Raw genomic sequence first — 16,929 nt, 5'->3', positions numbered from 1 at the left:
AAACTGTAAACCTGAGAGTGTCACCTGTATGCTCATTATTGGACAGTTTAATGCAGTGCTACTGCCTCTTGGAACTGCCCAAGGAAAATGGGATTATTTTAGGACCCAGATAATTTCCATGTCACTGAATAGTTGCAAGAAGCCAAACCACATACCATTTTTCAAGTGACTAGAAACTTAGTTTATTAAAGCCCAGTGCAAGTTGGATTTAAATTAATAAGAATTCATTTTTTCTTATGTGAGACCTAATCTTGTGCAGCAATTAAAGGGTTAAAGTGGAACGCTATGTAGTATTTTAAACAAATTCACATACTCTCTATACAAATTTGGCAAATTTGTGTCACAGCCATAGATCTCAGTCTTGCAATTCCTGCAAAATATCTACAGCTCCTCTGTCAGAAGCAAAGAGAGAAGCCACCTGAATAGCCAGGTCTCCCAGGAGTTCATAGGACAGCCCACACAGTAGCACAGCATGGCTGGTGATCTCCATGTTTCAGCTTAAACAGGTAGACTTATTGAACTAAAAATGCTTGACACATGCTCTCAAAAGAGCTTGAGGCCACAGAGCAGATGAGAGTGGAAAAACTGATTGCACCAGAAACACTGCAGCCAATAGGAAATCAAAAGCATGACTTCAAAGCCAATCAAAAAACCAAAACAAACCCCCAAAAGCAAGCATTTATGTTTAGATGTAATAAATATTGCAAAGCACATTTGTGGGTTTTTCCCCCCCCAAGTCAGTAAGTGTAAAGAAATAACCAATGCACCAAAACATCAGCTTTCTGCAATGAAAATGTCAAAGTCAGCAAAATACCTGCAAGCCAACTGAAGAGAAAGCATTTGCATTGTCAACCAATCAGAAGTTGCTTCCAGTTCTATGCAGCCAAATCAAACCCTCTTCAAATTCACAAGTTTGACCTAAATAAGCACCACAGCATGAAAAGCTTCTTTAGAAGATTTCAAGAGACTTTCTTTAAAATACAAAATAAAATGTGAGATAAAAGATTTTCATTGGTCAAGTTTGAAAAATTGTCTTCCTTTAGCCTGTCCCTTTGAGCCAATCAAAAACACACCCTTAGGTTTGTCCTTAATTAACACAGCCCAGCTGAGTAGCAAAAACTGATAGGAACAGATGGCTGTGAGATACATTCTGAGAGTTGGGCAAAGGGAAACAAAATTACAAGGAGAAAGAATACCAAGGAACAAATAGGGTGGGCAAAGGAACTTATTAATGCTCAGCAATCCTCCTCTATCTTCGGGAATCTCACTGTCCTCTCCAGTTCTGTGTTGTTCAGGTATCCTGTAGTTACTGCCTTCTGTCTTCTGTCTCTGATCTGGAAAATGCCATCACAACATCCTCAGCACCTGGAATAACAAGGGATACAGGGAAACATGTGCCACAATTACTTTCTTTAACAAACAGTGGATAGATGCAGTACCCAAACTGTCATTCTCCATATCCATGAAATAATAGAAAAGGGAAAAGAAGACAGAAAGAAGAAAAAGCTGTGTTTTCTTCTTTTTCTGTGACTGAAAGTGGAAATGGGCTAAACATTTAAATGGTAGATTTAAAATGTTCCTTTGCAACCATAAGGCAATCAGTTTTTAAAGAAAACCAATAATTCCTTGCTTTCATATATTTCTAAGAAGCAGGACTTCAAAAAGTAATCATAGGTCTGTCACCAAAGGCATGTAGAGATCACATTTTTTTTCTGGTTTTGCTGCCCTGTAAACCCTGGGAGTGCTTAAAGGGACTTACTGAGCTTCTCTGAAGTATGAGGAACCCAACTGTTCAATACTGCCCTATGCATCACACTGTCCTTTTAAAGTGACATTTAGATATTCTTTATCTTTACATCTAGATATTCATTACTCTGCTTTTAAGAATAAAAATTGTTTTAATAGGCCAGTTAAAAGGTTTTTGCCTCCCCCTCTTCCCCCCCAGATCACTTAAACACCCTTTATAAACTAACGTCTTCAAAACGTTCCATTCTCTAATGGAAGTGCAGTATTTTCTTTCAAACCACGGGCTCCCATTTGCCCAGGGAACAGATACAGCTTTGCTAAGTAATGCTTTTATCTCTAGCCTGAAGAAACCTTTTCCAGAAGAATTCAGTGTGTGGACTATCTCAGCTATTGGATTTTTTTTTTTTTTTTTCAATTGAGGCTATGAACTGTGCATAATTACCATCAAATCCATCTCCCCTAAGCACAGAAAGATGTTATTACCATCCAATAACTATCTCCAAGTCTTTACAAATCTGTGTGGTCTTTCAAGTGGGCATTTATAGCAGAAAGACCTGAATGACTTGAGAATTATGTCTGATAAAGGCTTGTAAAGAACACTCTGTGCCAAGCTCTCATTCTTCAATAAGACACTTTGAGATATTCAGCAAAAAAACCCCAGCTCTCTGGACTTCCTAACTTTAGAGCATGGCCTAACAGGCACTTAAAGAGAAGTGTCTTCAGAACAAGATGGAAATAAAAATACATCGCACACTAGTGTCAATGCAGTGGTTTAAATCAGTGTCTCAAGTCTAGACAAGCGTTGGAAAACAAACCTGAAGGGCAGAGTGTAGTATTTTTAATTTCTGGTAAAAATCTGATTCCCTAGGAAGGTCAGATAAAAGTAAATGCTTTCTTTCATCTGTCGATCCTCTAACCACATTTATTTAACTGATACGAAAATACGATGAATCCTCCAGTCCTTGTCTTTATAATATATAAAAATTATTTCCTCCATTCAAATGATCCTAAGTGTCTAAGTGCAAGAGATGACTCAAAATGACAATTTTGACTTCATTAATTCTGGTTTGGGTAATTTTGCCTCTTAAGTTTTTCTTCAAAGCTTCTCTTAAAGGATTAGACAACAAAGTAGGAAGAGCCAAGAGCAACACCAGCTGCCTGTCCCACTCAGTCAACTGATCAGCTCTATAGGATTATGTCACCAGGGTTTGGAAAGTTCAAATTCTACTTGGATGGAGCATCAGCATATAAAATTCCTCCAGTCTTCTACTAGAAGCATATCAAGAAGCATATTTCAGTTTTGTGCCCCAAGCAACTTCTGCCTCTACACCTGCACATGAGGTAAAAGAAAGAGGACTAATAAAAATTCCTCATCTGTTATATGAATTCCACTTCTCGGTAATCTGATTTGCTTCACAGTTGCAATGCAGAAGGAAAAGTGGCCAAAATAAAGGGGGGAAGGTTCTAACTTCCTCTTGGTAACATCCTTAAAAACTAACTCAATGCTTACAAAAAGCAAGCACATTTATTTTTATACCCTTCACAATTAATTTGTTATCTTTCAAAGGAGAAAATTAAGGGCCAAGCAGTAGTTTGTTTTTCATATGTAGGACCTGTATCTTATAGAACTACATCAAAAACTGTTCTGATACTCCCTCTTGCCAACACTCAGAAGCCCTGCAGTCATCTCCCTTTTCATCTCCTCCACAAACTGTTTTCCCTTGATCAAAACATAAATGATATACAGCACTAGGATCCAGCTCTGAATTAACAAGTTGCCATGTTGATATTTTAAAACATGTAAGAACTACCAGCCTCTACAAGATGAAGACTTTTATTAACCAAGATTCTGAAAAAAACAAGTCAATGCTAAAAAGAGGAGGGAGTAATTATGCTTAATAGCATTAACGAAGCAAGTGCACAGGTTAATGGTTGGATTTGGTGATCTCAAAGGTCTTTTTGAACCCAAGCAATTCTGTGATTCTATAAAGCACAACCTGTGCCACTGTATTTTACACACATCCCCCTTTAAAGTAGGGGAGGCTTTGCCATGCAAGCCCAGAGCAGCTGGGGTAGCCTGGCAACCACAAAATCTCAGATGATGTCACATTCACACAAGAGATGAGCTGGATTACTTAACAAATGTTGATTGTTTTCCTGGGGTCTTTCCATTCTATAATCTAAATATGAAAAAATCTTATATGTTTCAGGCAGAAAAGGCAACGTCCTGCCAGGTAATCACATAGCCCCATAAACCCACCAGCCAGTACTCCTGCTTGTCCTAACAATTCCAGCTCTCAGCACCGCCCCTGTGCACAGCCTCTGGTGCTGAGCATGCAGCCCTTTCAAACACATGAAGAGCAGAAATAGCTTTTGGCACCAAGGACACTGGGATTTCTGCACTTCAGTTTTGGCTTTCACACTGAAAACTGCTATTGCTGAAGAGCAGGTTCACACCCAGTAACTCCTGTTCTGATTTTCTACAGTTTCAGTCCCAGGGGCACTGTCAGCCTGAACTTCTGCTAATTTGGCCATTCCCTCAGGCTTAGAACAGGGAGAGAGAAGGGAGTACAAGCCTGACAAGGCAACAGGAAAACAGCAACAGACATTTTACAACAGCATTCTATCTGGAGGAACAAGCAAGAGAACAAAGAATACAGCGTAAGAGTGTGGAAATGCTTCAATACCTTTAGTATTATTGCATTATTACATTCATCCTGAAGGAAGAAGAAGAACAGTGGATAGAGAACAGGTCTAAAATGCAAGGTTTTGGTCTTTTTACAGCCAAAGCTAACTGGACAGCTTAGCTGCTTTACCACCAATATAATTATAATACCTACGCTTTTACAGTTATCCAAATTCACCAACAAAGTGCATTTGAAAAAAATTTAATCATCAAAACCATCTCTCTGATCTTCTTTAGCACTTTATAATAATACATAGTTTCCCATATGGTGCTATTTAAATTAAGATGGGGCATCAGTACAAGAACCAAAGTGGGTAAACAATTCTTTAAGGGAAGATGGTGAATTGTGTTTGCACCAATTTTACTTGATATTTTCATAAATGATCCTGGAACAGGAAAGCAGTGATATATCTATGAAATCTGATGGCAATATGAAGTTAGAAAGTTCTACCAAAACACCAGGGAGCAGTAAAACAATATACAGGAATGAACAGGATAGCAAGGAAGACCAGAGGTGTCAAAAGGGGTTTAGCTATTTGTTTCAGAAAGGAAGAAAAAAACAAAAGGTCAAGATTAGAAGCAATATATTTCTATGTCTCATGGTACAGCTTTAAACACAATTAAACAAGATTTTAAACGAGATTAGTAAGGAATGGATTTTAAACAATTCTGTTTTCTGCTCCCTCCTCCATTTCTTTTGTTATTTGGTAGAAGCAGCAATGTGTTCATTTGCAGGAGTTACATGCAACCCAGCATTTGCAAGAGCCTCAGGCAATTGCCTTTAAAAAGACAATTTGATCTATCAAACAGAAGGTAATACCTTCCAGGTAGAGAAGTGGGTGGGTAACCCAAGGGCACAACACCCAACAGAACATTTTGCAGTAAAGACTCAAGCCTACACTAATGTCTTTTATTCTCCCATTAAAGATCCAACTTTGTCCTTAGTGAGGCAATTCATCACTACAGAGGAAGGAATCCTTTATCCAGACACCAGCAGTCAAAGAGAAAGTCCTTGCAGGCTATCAAATCTGATGCCAGCATGAAGTTATGAGCACAGGATCATCTACTTCACACCAAAATTGGTGGTTCCCAGATGTCAGCCCAGTCACTTCCAACAGGTATTGCTGCCCTCTGGGTCCTGCACCTCATGATCTCACAAAAGATTGTAACATTCACTAACACTCCTTAACTAAGAAAAGAGACTAACTATTCACTAACCATTCACTAACAAAAAAGACAGTTTGTTAAGCAGCAGTTCTCCAGTCTTCATCAGCACAGTGACTCCTGATTAGGATAGAGAAGGCAACTCTGTCTCCCAGATATGGAACCAGGTTGTTCAGGGGACTTACAGAAAGGGAAGATTCCTTCATGTCTGTAAGGCAAGTAGTTATAATACAACAATGCCACAACCTCTTGAAGGGCAGTAAGTCCTATTGGTTTTAGCTGAGCATTTCAACAACTTCAGAACAGAACAGAACACCTCTCTGCTGAACTCCAGCAAGGGTATGAGTGCAGAATGCAAATGAAAGGGATACTCTCATAAGGGCTTTCAACCTTCCAGAAAGCACTTATAGAACACGACTATTTCTGAAGATGCCCTGTAGCTAAAAATCTTGGGCGACTTTTGTCCAGAAAAAGGTCATCCACATTTCTCAGCACAAAAGCAGGTTTTGTTCATGTCCAGTCCTACAAACCAAAATACCCAGAGCTAAATTAAACCAATCTAACATGCCTGCTCATTAGGCAATTCTACAGCTGCCCATGTTCATGTACAAATACAAACATTTCCAGAGAATAGAGTAGAGCTTTCTCTGTGGTGAAAGGAAAGCAGGGATTAAAGTACTAGTGAATAGAGCTTCTGCTGCAGTCCCAAAAGGCTCCTGCAATAGATGTTTTCTTCCTAATCAATTAAAACATCAAGTAAAAAGCAGAGCACAGGTTATAAAGTTAAGCTGCACATTGCCATAAGCCTGCAACTAAGACAATAGGATGGTGATCCCTATTTACTTTTAGCACATCCTTCACTGAGCTTTGCACTTCCTGTAATTAATATATAGAACAATGAAAAGGCACACTTAGACCTGATCTTCAATGTTCTATACATACAGCTTCTCTCTCCACAGCTGTCCCTTTCCTGGGCACACATTTCTATACTGAAACAGACACAAATACCTGACAAAACATTCCCTATCTTCTACCATGAGCAAAGAATTAACTTTCAGACATGCAAATACTTCTCCCACTTATTCTGCCTTAAACATTCTCACCCTCATCCTTCTTAGAAATAAAAAATTAACTGGTAGGCCTATGTCCTATCCTAAAAAGCAACAGTGACAGTCTTACTCTGCTAACTTTCAAAAAAATACTGCTGCAATTATGTTCTAATTGCAGTTGTTTGGATCTGATTTTAGTAGTTCTCTTACACCACCTGGACATAGGAAGACAACATGATCTGAAGGTCAAAATACTTTAACACACAGCAGTAAAGACAGTAGAGAAAGCCCCTGAGCTCAGCAACTGCTGATCAACTCACCTGTTTCAGAAAATTTCACCAAGATATCTGAAGCTAACACTTTCCACAGCAAGTACTCAGCTACTGTGACATCAAGCCAGTTGAATCAAAACCACACCACCTTAACACCAAGATGCTGACACATCTGAGGTCTGCTTTTTCCAAGAGTTCTTTGAATTATTAATAGATACATACACCTAATTTGTTTGAAGTCACCTGCAAAATTAAGCAAGCCCAAAAGCCTTTAGAGATCAGAAGGTTAAGCCTGTCATGAATTTCTAAAGGCTGCCTAATTAAAAAAAATACTCTGTACTTCCCTCGAGATCTTCATCTACAGACATTTCTTCAATTGCCTTCCAGCAACTACCTCCTAAACATTAACTTTTCTCTCAAATTCCCAGTATTAGAGTCCTAGTCTGGCATTCTAAAAATACAACATGAACTGCTGAGAGGAGCAGCACATTAAAGCAAGAACTGTTCAGGAGAATAAAACCACACTGAGGAGCTCTATCTCTATTTCTCCACCTCTATCCAATACTCCATGGGCCTGGTACCCCTCATAACTCCACGCGCAGCCTGGCTTGCTTTTAATGTGCCATCCAGGGAACAGATCTAACCCAGGCAAGGCATGTGCTTGCATCTCAGCTTTGCCCTCCCCAAGGGACCAGCTTCCTTCAACAACCAGCATGACATTCTTGTTGCTATAGGAACACCAGAGCTGTAATCACCAAGGTCTTAGTATAATTCACATATCATGCTCACTAGCTGCGTGGCTCCCGTTTGCAGACTTGCCAGAACAGCTACTTAAGCAAGTCAAGTGCTAGCCCAGCATTTGCACATGTAACTGAGAAGCAGCAAAGAGGATTTTTATGCAGGAAATGCTTCTGTGCACGTAACGTCCTAAGAGGTATTTTGCTTGTATTAAAAATAAGTAGGAAAGCCTTAATTTCATCATTTCAAGCTCAAGAAACCTAATGATCCTGAGCTGCATTGGCTCTTGCTGCAATGCAGGGAAGGCACCCAATATGTTAATTATCTAAACCAGCTTGTGACTACATCCACTCTGGCATATACACTGGCTGAACAGATGCCTTTGGGTTCCTCAGTTATTCTTGGAGCCATAAGAACAACAAAACAAACAACCCATGGATATCAGCTAAAAAGCTCCTTGAGTAAAGAAAATTGCCCTTATATTTTGCACTTCCATATAGGTATCAACAACATTAAAGTAAAAAACCTGATAAATTCCTTTTGAAAGCAAGATGGCAGATAAAGATTCAAAATTTAATTTCTCCTCTTCCTATAAAAAGAAGCACAAACTGAAGGGGAGACTTAGACTTCAGGCTTGCTTAAAAAAACAGAGGTATTGCAAGATGCTTCTTGATCAAAATTAGCAATTAACTTCTATTGCTGACCCCCAAGACAATAAGCAGAGTATCATGGAGAAACTTTAAATGTCAGAGATATTGGCATTAATAGTGACTCACTGAAGATTCAGGGCACAAGCACCAGAATTCAGCAGAGAAAAGTGTAAAACACTTTCTTCAATGTACTGTCTCATTGCTGTAAACACATATTGGATGCAGAGGTTGCAGTGACTCCCTGTGGTCAAACAAATAGACTCAACAAAGAGCCTGACAGGTCCTCCTCAGAAGCCATAGTAGGGAGCAGCAATAACCTCAGCAATTACCTGAGGTAGGACTGCTGAAGCCACCAGCCAGCTGTTCTAAGACAGTCTTCTATGGATGCACAACAAAGAGAGGCATAAAAATTGTAGCAGAGACTGTGATATACTTAAAAAATTCTAGACTATTCATCCTCTATGCCCTTCTTAAAAAAAAAATAAAAATCAATGAAACAAAATGACCTTCCTTTAATTCTGGAGCCAGACTGCAGCATTTTTAAGTAACACAAAAAACTGCAGGTCTCTAACAAAGCTTTTAGAATTCTAAGGCCAAGAATGTCACTCCCTTTTTTGGAACAAAATGGGGGTATGAAATCAGCTTTGCCTTTTGTATGCCTGCTGGAGGAAAATTACTCTATAGATAAGTCTGGGACAAGTTAGGCTGAGAGCAATCTGTCCTACTGCTGGAAGAAAAGACTGTGGAAACCAGTAATCCACTAGCATACTAACTCCTTGTAAGTTACTCATTAAGTAACATACCTTTTAGTTATTGTGTAAGGCAAGTTGCATAAAGGCAAAAAAAAAAAATCCTCCAGAGGAGATTAAATGAAAACAGCAGAAAAGTAGGGAAGAAAATTTCTTTAAACGATCTTGAAGAACACAAAACATTTAAGTACCTCAGCGTGTGGACTGGGGACGGGGTTTTTTAGCGCAAAATAATGCCACCTAGTGGGGATGGAACCTCCTCCCGAAGGCAAACCGGACACCCATGCCCTTGGGATTCTCTATTTCCAATACTTCCAGAATTGACTCTTCCTTTTTTTAGTCAAAGGTTCCGACAGAGGCAGTGACTGCTGCTGACAGAGCCACCACGTCTGGAGCACTGAGCAGCAGTATCATAACTGACTGTTAGAAATCTGGAGACATTTCCTGAGCTATAAATTCTGTTTATGTCTATACAGCAGCAGCTTCATCTTTCTTCACTAGAAAAGCACTGGGCTAGGTTCCCTCATTGTGTTCCTCACTCACTACTGAATTTGGAGAGATGGCATATCCAAATATTAAAAGAACCAACATCCTTGCCCACTTCTCTAAATGGTTAACTATTTTCCTTCTTTGTTCTTTTTTTTCCCCTACCAAGAAAAACCCTCAATGGTCAGACCACCAGCCTAATCATCATTTGGGAGGATTGAAGGTAGATTGTGGAATGAGAAAGACAGCAGTGTCTTGGATTACATCAAAGCAAGTGTCAACAGAAAGGATTTCACTTCCCTCTGGACAATGTTTTAAGAATCTTCAAGGACTTTAAGAAAATGATGACAAAGAAATAAGTCAGCATCTGTCCAAAAATGGGACAAAGACAACTTTCTGAACAATGCATGAACTCTCACACTTCCTGTATTGCATGATGAGTCTAGAATCAGACCAAGTATCTACTGGTCTCCTTTGATTATATTTAAAAGCAAATGTAAAAAAGAAGTTCTTTGGTTCTCCAGAGCCCTCTATAAAGTGAAAAAATACAATTTTACAGATAATAAAACCAGACAGTTTAGACAAGAAAGTCAGACCAAGCTGTGCAGAAGCAGAGCAGTACCAAGTGTCTGTGTCCTCTGGCTGGACTCTTGTTTTTATTATCCTCTCTTTGCTGAAATGCAGGTAATCCAGCATGTATTTTCTTTGTGAGAAATGTATCTACTTCAGACATAATGCTGAAAAAAGTAATCTGCAACTAATACAGTGTTTCTTAATGTCTACCTCAGTTTTTACAAGAAACTGGCAAATTTTCACTTTAGACTGGCAGAAAAGTTTAAGAATTCTGAGCCAAAATATACAAGTATATCTGTGTCCATCAATCCCCCAGCTATGTGAGGAATGAACACAGGCTTAAAATTGAAGAGCAAGTTTGTGCAAGTTGTGTTTCTAATGGTTTTCAAAATGTTTTAGATCTCTATTAAACCTCTGCTCCACTCAGTTCTTTCTGGCATACAAGTCTTACAATTCTCCTTCAATACCAAATCCTACATTATGAGTGTGATCTGGCATGAGGCCTATGAAGGGTAGGAAAAAAAATTCAGAAAGAAACATTCGGGTTCAGAAGAGATTAGTAGATTCAGAGTAGTGCCACACAATTGTTTACCAAGACTTGTAAAGGATTCACAAAAGCAGCACATACTTCATCCCCTTAATGGGACTGTAAACAAACCAAAGCAGATTTGTAAACTTACTTCATGTCTACTACCCCTGTCCAGGAATTCATTACATCATAGAAGTTACAGAAATGCAAAAGGAAACAAATTCCTCCTATTGCTAAACTCCCCCTCTTCCTCTGCTGAAATGGTAACACTAGACTTCCACATGCATGGAAACATGAAAAAGAAAACATGTTGTTAGATTATTCCATTTCAGTTTGTGAGAAAAGTGCTGTTAAGCAACTAGAGTCACATAATAAATTACTTTAGTGCCTTAGAAATCTGTATCTACTTCACATTTTATTTTGTTACAAAACTCCCAGTTTGAAGCATAAAAAGAAAGTGCTTGCCACCCCCAGTCTTGTTCCTTTTTAAGCACATACATCCAGTTTAAAGATAAAAATTTACATGGTAGTTGTCTTATGCAGAGGATTCATTGAGAACACAGTGAGACACACCCAGAACTAGAGGAACCTATTAATACCTGAATTTAACTACACCTATAGGAAAACTCAGCCAGGTTAAAATTTATTTCTATTTCATGTATTACATGGAATAGGAAGGTATATGCATGCATTCAATTTATAGAATTTTGGATATCAATGTTTTGAGTTATCACAGAGAATATGATGTTTAACAATGCTTTTCCTCCTAATGAATCTTAGGAATATCCAAGACTGACTTTACCTGTTAAAATAAAACCACCTCTTGACCAGTAACCAGGTCTCTTCCAAAGATTATATATAGCAGGCAATGACTTGCATATCCCAGACTGCAGGATGGGTTTAAGTAGGTGGCACTTCATCACAGAAATACAGGAATCTAAGTTTGATATTTTCCAAGACTGCTCTCACAGATTAAATAACCACAAGGCAAACAAACCCAGTACTCACCCTGATCAATGGAGTGTTGAGGAAGCTGGCTAAGTTGGCTATTCACTACACCTGCGTATGTGCGCAAGAACTCCTCTTCACTGGCAGTCAGCTGGAAACACACACAGAGCCAGTCAGCCAAAAGGAAAAGGAAGGAAGACTGAAGATATTATCTCTGACTTCCCAATAAGGAACACCACAGTTGCCTCTATTTTATTCTCCAACAGTTTCATCTGTTACTTGTGCAAATGATACCATCAGCAAGGACATTGCAGCAACTAGTACATCATGCATTTGTGGAGAGATTCAGAGTCACCTTAAAACAGCTGCTTCATTATACTGGTTTTCTAATAATTAAAAACTTTACTGTATATAGATCAACTGATCAATTTAATTTCAGGCATCACAATATTTTAGCCAAAATCAATTGTGTTTAACTGTAGATAATTGTTAAATCAGTGACGGCTGAAACATTTCAGTGATAAAATCAGACTATCACCTGCCCATGTCCTTGAGATCTCGCTTACTACACAATCATGTCTGGAAAGCCACAAAATATGGGCTATGACAATACATCTTACATTTGATCCCATCTTCCTCAGCATGAGTAGGACTCTCACTTTCTGCTGAATATACATCTCCTCCGGACTCTTTCCGGGGACGCCCTCACGGTTCATTCCCCTCCTGCCAGCTCCTGGATTGCCTGAAGATACAGGATCAGAAAAAGAGACAAACTAAAATAGGTCATAGGAATAATAGGAGAAGTTTAATTTCCAAACTACCTATTTTTCACCAGTCCAGACCACTTAATAGCCTGGGAGACTAAGGAATCACTTTCTTCATCAGAGAAATCCTTAAGAATTTGAACAGCTAAATTGGGCCTCACACACACAACTGAAACATTCGAAGAGGCTGATGTTCACACCCCTACAGCTCATTATCTGTCCTAACATCACTGCATCAGCAGAAAAAGAGAACTCTAACAACTAGATTAAAGAGTCACCCTGACAGAGCCATCTGAGGGTTTGTTTTTTTCCCATAAATAAGCACAATCAGTATGAAAACAGGACGCAGAACACAGAGCCACCAAGTTTGTGATGGCAAAACAAAAATGGGATTAAATCTCAACTCTTAAATCTTTCTCCTCTCTTTTTTCTTTTTCTCTCACATTAAACAGCCACAGTCCTTTTGTAAAAGTTAATAAAATGTATACAATTATTTCGGAGAGAAAGGAGAGTTTGTCAACATTTCTCATACAATGTAACAGTGGAAGTTTTGCTTTTCTGTTTTAATAAAAAATTGTTATATTACAGAATAAACAGTCTATGCTATCAACATTCTATAATGTTTGTGTTACTACACTTTGTTGACTTGAGCAGCTGGTAATTAAGTTCCATCATAGGGTGTTAACCAGAGCAAAGAAAATGTTCAGGCATACTCTTCAAATGCTGTTAAAATTATCTTGGAGCATGTTTATTAAGTCAACAGTAGTAAAAACCTTACCTTCAAATACAGAAAATAATGGTGGTTCAAATAATACACTAGTACAGCAGCAGAACAAACCAAACTAAGCTCTAAAAAGCACTTTGTGTTGGAGAAATGTAGTCCCTGCTAAGGAAATCTGTGGATGGATCTGTAAACCAGCCACTCTCCCACTATGCACAGCTCAGAAAAGTGGCTCCACAACAAGTTCTCCAACTAAGTTTTCATTTCCAGAACTGGGTCTGGTTCTAAAGTTAGCTATAAATCACCTTTCCTGAACCCTGGTAACCAAAGGAATACACTGCATGAGGGGTGCTTGGTGAAGGCTGTATCACAGCAGGTTCAGACACAATGGTTTCCATGTAGTGTTTTCCTGTTGTCATTCCCAACCTCTCCCCTCACTTCATTTTCTTTATTACTTTTAAGGGAAAGTAATCTGGGTGTGGAAAGTTTAAAATTACACATAGGCTCTCCTGAGTGAGTCAGAAGCAATGCTAACTCAAGTGGCAGCTGCTGGGATGGGCTTTACCACCCACATTACTTAGGATGCAGATAACAGTAGTGAAAAGTGGAGAAAGCTACACCCCCAGTCCCACTGGAGTGAGTTTCCAGTGGGAAGACTAGCATTATGCTGATTTGCTGTAGATGGTTCTGCTTCCTAGCAGACTTGCAGCCTGTCACTGTGCAAAGTGATAATATTTTTGTTCTATAACCAGCAAACTGCTTTCTGAAGGGGAGATAAAATGATCCCATCTATTTGTGTAGTGTCAATTCAAATAAGTAGATTGGATTATGTTGCCCAGCTTATACTCTACAGAGCAATTTACTGAGTGCTAACAAGTGCTGCCAATAGTAAGACAATTCAGTTATGCACATCCAGAGACTGATAAAACAATACATGTTTATCAAGATATCAAGTAAATCTAAAAAGTTGTGGCTGGTTCTTAACATTATACTAATACATCTTTTCTTTCTTTCTTTTCTTCTTTGAATATTGTTACCTGAAGAGGGAAGGTGCTGTGCCAGTACCCAAATAAATCCACTTACAAATGAAAAAGCACAACAGCAAAAACCTGAAATGTGGTAACACAACTACCATTTAAAAATGGAACCAATTAGAAGAGATATCTATCAATAGGTGGCACCATAAACAAAAGCACCAAGCAAATGCCATGGCTGCCCCCATGCCACTGGGGAGACCACATTTCAGCATTCCTCTACACAGCAGATGTTGTAAGAGATTTGTAGCCTACACGTCATTACTCATTGTTTTCCAACATAATAGCCTCCCAGTTGCCTATTAATTTTTAGAACTTTAAAAAGGGGCAACAGGAATTCTTACCAAAACCTGGTTCTTCTGAAGTAAACTTCAGACAAAATGGATTTATCATGAAGTTACTTATTTAACAGGAAGGATAAAAATACTAAAGCCTGCTCATTCAGCCAGGCAACAGGAGCTTCAGCAGGCAACAGGAAGGACAAAGCACTCAATGTAGTTCAAAAGCTATCATAATATAGGTATAAAGAGGTTAAATTAATATTACAGCAACAGCACTTTGCTCTTCATGTACTGTACAATCATTTGGAGGGATAGCCCCAGCCACTACAGCTTTTCCTACTTGATGATATCAAAGAAACACAAAAGTCTGCAGACAGTACTGAGACCCGAGCATGAAAAACTTCAACATATCTCAGTTTCTGTTACATAAAGCTTTTATAAGACCTGGTTTCAGGTTACAATACTACATTGCATCACTGAATTTCCACAAGCACTTACAAAGCTCTTCTATGCCCAGAAGACAGCACAATACACCTTTGCAAGTGAAGGACTGAAAAATCTTATCAAAGTACTTGTCAGCTTTGTTTTCTCAAGCAAGCTACATGAATATGCCATCCATAATGAAATGCTGCTTAAGTAGAATTTCCCTAGCTCTGTAACTCCTTCTGGCACATGGATGAAGTCATCACCTCCCCATTCCCAACCAGTACAAAATATCAGAGATTTCCCTGCCAACGTACCTGCTTCTAAAAACCACAGAAGATCAGATAACCCACGTGTTCAGTCCCAGTTAAGATCGTAGCTGGAAAAACGTGTGAGGAAACTGCCCTGTGAAAACAAATGAGCAAAGCATTACAGAAATATACAAAGCTGAAAACCAAAAAAGACCCTTCAGGTCTATCTGCTTTAGAATGTGGTCTAGGCAAAATTCATAGAACTGGAGGCTTGTCTGGAGCTTGCAGACCCTTTTTAAAGAATAAGTTTTTTTAAAGGTCAAGCCATTCCCCATCTGCAGGATTTACAGCCTGACCATACCAATGACATTCTCAATCACTTGAGAATGGAATGCATTCAGGCTTTGCATTCTTTAAGAAGCTTTCAGCAGAAAACCCAACTCCCTGAAAAAAACAAGGAACTTCGTGACTTGTAATTTCTTCTAGCAAAAAAACCCCAAACAACCAGGCCTAACTTACCAAAGATTTGAGGCAAACTAGGGAGAAATGTAAAGCATGCTCATTTTGACCAAAATTACTGTTTTCAACTATGCATATGTTATCTGAATATAGCAATTACAGAGACTGGCACTTGAAGGCAGGGCTGGAAAGCCTTTGCACAGAATGTTTCAGACCAACCTCACTGGTCAGCAACAGCTACCAGTTATCGTGACATATTTCTGAACACACTTTACAACTGATACTGAGTATCAAGCCATGGTAAGAATTTATAACTTTTCCTGACCATCACATTAGCCCCTAGGACAAGTAGCTCAATCTCACAAATGAAGCGACAGTTCAAGCCCAAGGTGCAATGAAACAGCAAGTGCCTGCTAGTCAGGACAGCAACACAGCTAGAATAACACAATTAATAACATCAGTTCATGTACTTAATTAAAAGTTTATTGTTAGGTAAGATAGGCATACCTGCAACATTTGTTTAAAAAGCCCAGATTAAATTTACCAAACATACTCTTTTTTCTTTTTCTGGTCAACAAGCAAAAGCAGATATAGACTAATCTGGTTTCTTCCACAGCTGTTCCCCACTGTGTGCAGATGTAATTACTAGCTGGGCAACAAGACAGGAGTAGCTAGAGCTACTCACCTCTTCTGCACACCAGGTTCATCAGAGAAATTCTGAATCCAAAACACCTGCTAGCTTCACCCATAGGTTCTCTGCAGTGTTGGAAGCAGCTGAGCTTTATCAATGGCTTAAAATAACCATGTCACCTCTCCAGAGGAGAGAAATTGCCTGCTCTGAAAGGATTATTTAAGGCCAACCTCACTAATTAGTTCCCAGTGTTCTTGCCCTCTAAATATGCAATGAAGTCTCAAGAAAGATTATCTACAGCATGGACAACAAGATCATTTGCAGTAACTAACTGCTGTTCTCATTTCTAGGGACTTCAAAGTCACACCCCCCACAACCACTGTACAAATACCACACAACTGTGTGAACTCCTTCCTAAAGGATTAGAGCATGGGAATGAGCCAGTTCTGAGATGCATTTCTGTCCTGACAGTAACAGCTTATTTACAGTTACCATTAAAATTGCCCCCACACCCCCCAAATTGCAAATAATAGCAATTTCTGCATTTGTTGTATTTAACATCAGATACAAATGAAAACAGAAAGATCAAATGTTTTCCTAACCCTTGAAATTCAGAGTAATTCAGCTAAGAACCTAAACAGCCTCCACATTTCCAGGAGCAGCCAGAAGACTATCACAGACAGTTGTCCCTCTGCAAGTCAGCACTCACAGTTGTCTTCATCCCATCCATGTTCAGCCCCCACCTGAACTCATCACAAAAAGTCATGGGTGAAAC

At 39.0% G+C, this 16,929-nt stretch overlaps 1 protein-coding gene across 1 annotated transcript; it reads right to left on the bottom strand.

The window, feature by feature from the left end:
* Positions 1-681: 681 nt before the first annotated feature.
* On the bottom strand, positions 682-15,158 carry CTNNBIP1 (catenin, beta interacting protein 1). The gene is made up of 4 exons (XM_010005151.1): positions 15,131-15,158; positions 12,211-12,332; positions 11,651-11,741; positions 682-1,365 (listed from the first exon to the last, which is right to left on the bottom strand). The coding sequence occupies exons 2-4, from the start codon at positions 12,304-12,306 to the stop codon at positions 1,307-1,309; spliced, it is 246 nt and encodes an 81-aa protein (XP_010003453.1). The 5' UTR covers positions 12,307-12,332; positions 15,131-15,158; the 3' UTR covers positions 682-1,306.
* Positions 15,159-16,929: the final 1,771 nt, after the last annotated feature.

The sequence above is a fragment of the Chaetura pelagica genome, unplaced genomic scaffold, assembly GCF_000747805.2.
Source record: "Chaetura pelagica isolate M959 unplaced genomic scaffold, ChaPel_1.0 scaffold159, whole genome shotgun sequence".
Taxonomy (NCBI): domain Eukaryota; kingdom Metazoa; phylum Chordata; class Aves; order Apodiformes; family Apodidae; genus Chaetura; species Chaetura pelagica.
The sequence above is the reverse complement of the archived record's forward strand: the minus strand, read 5'-3'. Positions and strand labels throughout refer to the sequence as shown.

Coding starts and splice junctions, on each gene's coding strand:
- CTNNBIP1 (XM_010005151.1), bottom strand. CDS start 12,306: ATGAACCGTGAGGGCGTCCCCGGAAAGAGTCCGGAGGAGATGTATATT. Junction 11,742..12,210: donor TGAGGAAGATGGGATCAAAT/GTAAGATGTATT, acceptor GTGTGTTTCCAG/CTGACTGCCAGTGAAGAGGA. Junction 1,366..11,650: donor TCAACACTCCATTGATCAGG/GTGAGTACTGGG, acceptor TTGTTATTCCAG/GTGCTGAGGATGTTGTGATG.